The sequence below is a fragment of the Cryptomeria japonica genome, chromosome 4 (genome assembly GCF_030272615.1).
Source record: "Cryptomeria japonica chromosome 4, Sugi_1.0, whole genome shotgun sequence".
NCBI classification, from domain to species: Eukaryota; Viridiplantae; Streptophyta; class Pinopsida; order Cupressales; family Cupressaceae; genus Cryptomeria; species Cryptomeria japonica.
The window spans coordinates 671998673-672005144 of record NC_081408.1 but is presented as its reverse complement, the minus strand read 5'-3'; the positions used below and the strand labels follow the sequence as shown (position 1 = coordinate 672005144).

Below are 6472 nucleotides of genomic sequence, written 5' to 3'. Positions count from 1 at the left end.
TTTGGCTAATTTATACTCAATCATTTTATTTTTTAATTTTCAATGGTTTCACTCTTACATTTCATCCTTAACCAACTCAATTACAAAAATCTACAACTTTATATAAATTTAAAATTTGTATCATGACTAAGGGCACTTAACTTTGATACTTCCTAGATTTTGTCTATTTTAACTTGATAATTTGATCATGGGGATTCATTTTGTTACCAACTTCACGTCACTTTTGTCATTTTTATACTTTCTATTATAATAATTGTGGTTGCAAGACAACAATTGTCATATAAAGAGCAGCTAAAGCTATTCTGCCTCAAAACAGACCTTTCGTACAACGTGTTAGCGACAGGTTAGTCAATTGCAGCCGTTTATTGAAAAATCGACGGTGTAAACGCGCGACTAACACGCATGTTAGTCAATCCGTACTGCCATTTTAGAGCCAGAATAGACGTGTCCATAAAAAGCCTGGTACTGCCCAAAGGTACATCACTAAACCATAATATTAACATGTAATTAGACACTTAAAAGCTTATTAAAATAAAATTAACGACACAAATAAAGCTCACATCCGCCGCCTACTAACAGAATCTTCGCTATTTTTTTCAAACCTTACTAACAGAATCTTCGCTTAAAAAGTGGATAAGTTCTGCTAAAAAATCGCTCGTAAACGGCGTCCACTGCTGGATCGACTCTCGGCGTGCTGGTATAGAATGAAGTCACCTTATTTTTCGCTTTAGTGGACAGAATGAAGTATATTCATCAGTTAATTTTATTGAGATTTGAAATTTAATTTTTATTTATTTAGAAAGGGTTGATTTTTTTTAAAGCAGTGACCCATATTTATTTTGACATTTTGACTTATTTTTTAATTTAATTAAAGATTTTTACTAATTTATTAATTTTTTAAATATTTTTAATGAAGCTATTTGAAAAGAATTGATTTCTTAGAATTCATATAGATCATTTTGACAATTATTTATAAATTTCGAATATAATATTATTTCTTTGTAAAATTATTTCGTTATAATTAATTTTTTAGTGATGATGTATATATATAATGAAGTTGTTTGGTAAGAATTGATTTTTTGTAATTCTTTTGAATTCAACCTCATTTTTATGAAATTATTTGATTTAAAATTGGGTTTCTTATAAATAATTTGAATTCAACCATATTTTTATAAAATTATTTGATAAGAATTGATTTCTTCTAATTCTTTTGAATTCACCTTCATTTTTTTATGAAATTATTAGATAAAAATTGATTTGTTTTGATTTTATAAAAATTCAAACAACTCTCCAATATGTATAAACATAAATATAAATATAATATTAAACTACTGAAACTATTTAGTTCTCATTAAAATTACAAAATATCAATTTGTGTATGGATGTATATAGTCTCTCTCTCACACACGCTAAATTAATTCAAGAATTTATTTTTTTGAAGAGTTTTGAAAATAATTTTAAAGCAATCCAATTAATCCACTAGATCAAACTCATAAAAAATGTGTTATTATCAAATATTCAAAGGTATAACTAGCCCACTTCGAGAGTAGTCTCATATTTTAGAATTCAAAGCCCCGCCCTTATCATTTATAGCTAGACCAAAAATAATTGTAATGTTATTCTATTACTGCTACAGTTCTTGGAAAAGGTGCCTTTGGTAATGTCTATGAAGGGATTTTATCTGATGGAAGAGCGAGGAGAAGAAGCTCATATAGGCGAAAAGGAGTTCAGAACAGAGATGAACATTGCAATTTTAAAGCCAATTCAACCACACCCAGTAAACAGGGACTTTAGCTGTCACACAGCTCTTGTTATTATGTTATTTTATTTAAAAATTTAATTGATTTAAATTCTTTTTATCAAATTATGCATCCACTTAATTCTTTATTGAATGACTTACAAACAGTCGTCCTAATTGTACCGTCACTGTCCATAAAAATTGAAAAGAAACTTTCACCACTCTTTATTTTGATTCCAGAAAAGACTTTTATAGATAGCCAAGCGACTGCCACTGTCATATTAAAAGCCTGGTAGTACCCAAAGGGGCATCACTAAACCAAAGGATTAACATGTAATAAGACGCTTAAAAGCTTATTAAAACAAAATTAACGGCACAAGTAAAGCTCACAGGTTACCCGTGGATCATCTACCATCTACTACCTAACAGAATTTTCCCTTTTTTTCAAACCTTCCCACCTTTAAGAAGACCGGAAACTTTACAGTCTTGGTCACATGGACCTCCGCTCCCCACGCCGCCTCGAAATCTGCTCTAAACTCCTCCAAGATGTCTTCCCTGCCCACCAAACCAGACCCAGTTCCCAAATATCCCAAATACTGGTCAAAATTCCTCTGCTCTTCGATCTCCAGTTTTATTCCCTCCACTGCTGTGAACGGAAACGGCAAACTCTCATACTCCTCCAACACCACTTTCGCAGCCGGATGGAAAAGCGGATAAGTTCTGCTAAAAAACCGCTCATAAACGGCGTCCACTGCTGGATCCACTCGGGGCTTCCAATACGCCCACACCGCAATCACGCCGCCGGGCTTCTTCAACACCCGCTTCACCTGCCCGTAAAATTTATCCAAATCAAAATAGTGGACGGCTGTGGCGGCGGTAACGAGATCAACAGAAGATTCGGGGCCAAAGATTGAGTCCAGTTGTTGATCGGTTATTGATGGCGGCGTGACGGCGTAGCTTATGTTGGGGCGGCGCTCTGCGTGTTGAATCTGCCCCTCACTCGTGTCTGTGCCCACCACTCTCGCATAGTACTTTGATAACTGATTTACCATTAACACGGAACAGAGTGTTACACATATAAAGAGAAGAGCGTGAAAAAGGTCTGGTTAAAAACAAACTTACCTCAACGGCGGCTTGGCCATTGCCTGTGCCCACATCCCAGGCCAGATGATGGTGTGGAGTGAGGGAAGAAAGAAAGGAGAAAAGTTGAGAGGGATAGCGGGGCCTGAACTCTGCGTATTCTTTGGAGACTGTGCCAAAGACCTCTTTTACATTGGGAAACTTCATGTCATCCATGGTTTAGTCTCACACAGAGCTTGCCTCTTCCAAATTATATATAAGAGGAACTGTGATAAAATATTCGAAAAGTCTTTATTGGGCGGCAGAGTGAAATTAGAAGTATGTGATCAGGATACAGAGTCTTGATCAAGATTCTTCTCTTGATGAAGATACATGAAGAAAAATAAATTAGGGAAATAGGGATTGCTGGTTTCTTTTTGTAGTTTTTTTGTGTTTATTTGCTGGTTTCTTTATAGAGTTATTTGGTCAGAATTGTTTTTCTTGGCGATGAAGTATACTCATTTTGTCAAAATCATTTTTTGAATTTTATATATATATATTTTATGAAGTTGTTTAGTAAGAATTGATTTCTTGTAAATCTTTTGAATTTGACCTTACTTTTATGAAGTTATTTGGTAAAAAGTGGTTTCTTTTGAAATTATTTGTTAAAAGTTGCTTTATTGTAATTCTTTTAAATTCAACTTCAATTTTTATGGAATTATCTGATAAAAATTGTTTTGTTTTGATTTTATTAAAAGTCGAAGAACTCTCCAATATATATGTATAAATATAAAAATAATCTTAAAGTAATGAAGTTATTTGGATCTCAATTTTTAAGTTATGTATGTATGAATGTACACACATATTAGATTATATTGCTAAATTAACTCAAAGAGAACATTTTGAGGAGCTATGAAAAATATTTTGAAGAAATAAAATTTAGTAATTAATTGATTCACTAGATCAATTCATAACAAATGGTATTTATCAAATCTTCAAAGATATAACATCCTCACCTTAAAATGTAGTCTCATATTCTAGAATTCACAAGCCCCATCATTGCAATTTATAGTCAAAACAAAGATAATAATAATATTACTATTTCATTATTGTTATCATTCATGTATGTGGTTAGTCATACAAAAAAAATAACACATACTTGTCCCACCAAATTGTCTATTCGTATGAGAGGGAGGAAAAATAATCTTGGCCTTCCCACTCTGTTATAAACATCAAGCATAACGAGGCAAATTGCATAGGTTCCCCATTATTTGCAAAGCTATTACCACTCTTTTCAGCACATACTATCATGAATAGGTGGAAAATTTTCTTCAATATCATACCTAGACTCCTCCTAGCAATAGACAATTATTTTAAAAGTGACATCATCAAAAAGTTCTACCTTAATTTTGAAAACAAGCTTTATAATGGTTTGATGTAGATAACAAATATTGCATAATTCATGAAAGTGGCTCAATTGGTAGTTGGCATTTGCATTAATTTATTGTTCTGCTAGATAGCATTATCCTTGTGTAGAAAATATATGCATACAACCATTGATAGCATTATTGCATTGCTTAAAGATTGTCCAAGTCAAAAACATATCACACGCCCACTAATTGATATGGGTTGATTCCTACACATTGAGAGCCATCAACCTCTTTCATGAACTTCTAAAATGGAATCACATGAAATCTTAATTTATGATTGTCTATCTCCCTTTCTAGGTATTTTATGAAATTCCCTCATATCTATTTCCTTCTCATATAGTTCTTAGAACTTTGAAGGCCTATTAATGTTTTTTACCTCTCCCCACTTCCACTTAGCACTATTAAAGGGAGAAGCTATTTCCCCCCTCAATAATACCACCTTTTAAAATCTTAACAAAAACCAACAATTGAAGAATGAGAGTCAAATATGTTTTGATTCATCGTACCACTGCATTAAACCTTGTCATCTATATTTCAAATTATTCCTTTGTTTGAACTTCATTGCTTGATCCTACCATCTTAATTAATCATCATTGTATTTCCACCAAAACTATCATTTCTTCTCCACACATTAACCACTCTCATCCATGCCACTTGTCTTTACTTTTCATACCTCTTTATTCAAGCCCCTTATTAAGCCGTATATATGTATGTATGTATGTATGTATGTATGTATGTACATGTATGTAAAACTAGTTATTTATTTTTATGAAAAAAGCAAGGAAACCTCTTACAAATGTTTAAGGCGTATAAATTAAATAGAATATAAAACTTTGGAAATATGAATGAGCCATGCTTGATTAATAGACTATCTACTAACCTAGTTTAAATTGTATATAAATATGTGATAAAACAAAAAAATGAGATGGACTAGGACTTACTTCTTAATTGTTTCATTTTCTTCTTGTTTATATTGTGTTAAGTTAGCATAATGATTGTTTATTCATTATTGTATTTATTTGTAGCATCTTTCTTAATTTGTTAATTTGCTCCAATAGCTTTTTGTGTACTTCAATTTCTTCTCTATTGGTTTGCAAGGGACCTGACAATGAAACCAATGTTAGCACGAAAAGTGGGACAGGTTAGAATAATCAAAGAGTGCAATGGGTAATACTAATTTATGATGTTTTAAATAGAGATCAAACATATATAAATCAAACTCAAATTTGCGTTCTTATCATTAGCCTTTATATATATATATATATATATATATATATATATATATATATATATATATATATATATATATATATATAATTATCTCTTTATTATGTACATTATCCAATATAATATATTCTATTCTCAAGGTCTAACTTTCTTATTTATTCTTATTCATGTTCTTCCTTACACACATATGTACATATCTCTATCTTGCAATACCTATTATCCTATTCATATCTATGTGATTAGGAAAGTACACCTTACAAAATGTGCATACTCCTATATGACCTCTAGTTGAACTTATCCTCTGCACTATATTCATGGCTAATTTTAGTAGGTTTTGGCCCCTTTTGTTCCTCTTTTCTAACTTTTAACAACAATACTCATGCTTCTCAATGGAGAGCTCATAGTTGGTCCTAGTCATCCTATCAATATTGCATTAGAGGAGCTCTTGGATGGCTAAACACTCACAAATTCTCTTATCTTGTGTTGCCTATTTCTCCCACTTGGGTAACCAATCAAACTCCTAAGTATAAATTAATAAGGATTAAGATCAAGGCTCTCTCACTAGCTAGGAGTCTATTCCTAATGATCAAGATAACCCAAGTGTATGGAAACTAGATGACTTTGACCTACCTACTTTTATTGGTACCTAGCTTTGGACTATTTAGCAACATCACTTTTCTCTTTTAATTTGATGTTTAAGACTCCCTCTTGCTTAAACTTTGATGATTTACTTTGTTTCTTTTTTTGTGTTGTAAGACATTGAATACTAAGATTTTAAATTTTTTTTATCTACTTCCTATTATAAGATGTGATATATTGAAATATAATTTATTTAAAATATAAATATAAATAGAAATCATGTATCATTAATTTACAATTTTATATTTTGATATTAACAACCTAAATATTATGATTTAACACTAATATGTACACATACACATAACGATTTACTAGATCAAAATTAAAATGAAATTGACACCATTCTTTGTGAGCGTTCTTTATTGATTGACCTACAAAG

The 6472-nt window shown here is 31.5% G+C and overlaps 1 protein-coding gene across 1 annotated transcript; it reads right to left on the bottom strand.

Moving 5' to 3' along the window:
• Positions 1-1939: 1939 nt before the first annotated feature.
• On the bottom strand, positions 1940-3266 carry LOC131046838 (uncharacterized). Its single transcript, XM_057980622.2, has 2 exons — positions 2861-3266; positions 1940-2778 (listed from the first exon to the last, which is right to left on the bottom strand). Exons 1-2 carry the CDS (start codon positions 3032-3034, stop codon positions 2161-2163), a joined length of 792 nt encoding a protein of 263 aa, XP_057836605.2. The 5' UTR covers positions 3035-3266; the 3' UTR covers positions 1940-2160.
• Positions 3267-6472: the final 3206 nt, after the last annotated feature.

What these genes read in the sequence shown, in the direction of transcription:
- LOC131046838 (XM_057980622.2), bottom strand. Translation starts at nt 3,034, where the DNA reads ATGGATGACATGAAGTTTCCCAATGTAAAAGAGGTCTTTGGCACAGTC. An exon ending in ATGGCCAAGCCGCCGTTGAG is followed by an intron (nt 2,779 to 2,860) that starts GTAAGTTTGTTT and finishes ATGGTAAATCAG; the next exon opens with TTATCAAAGTACTATGCGAG.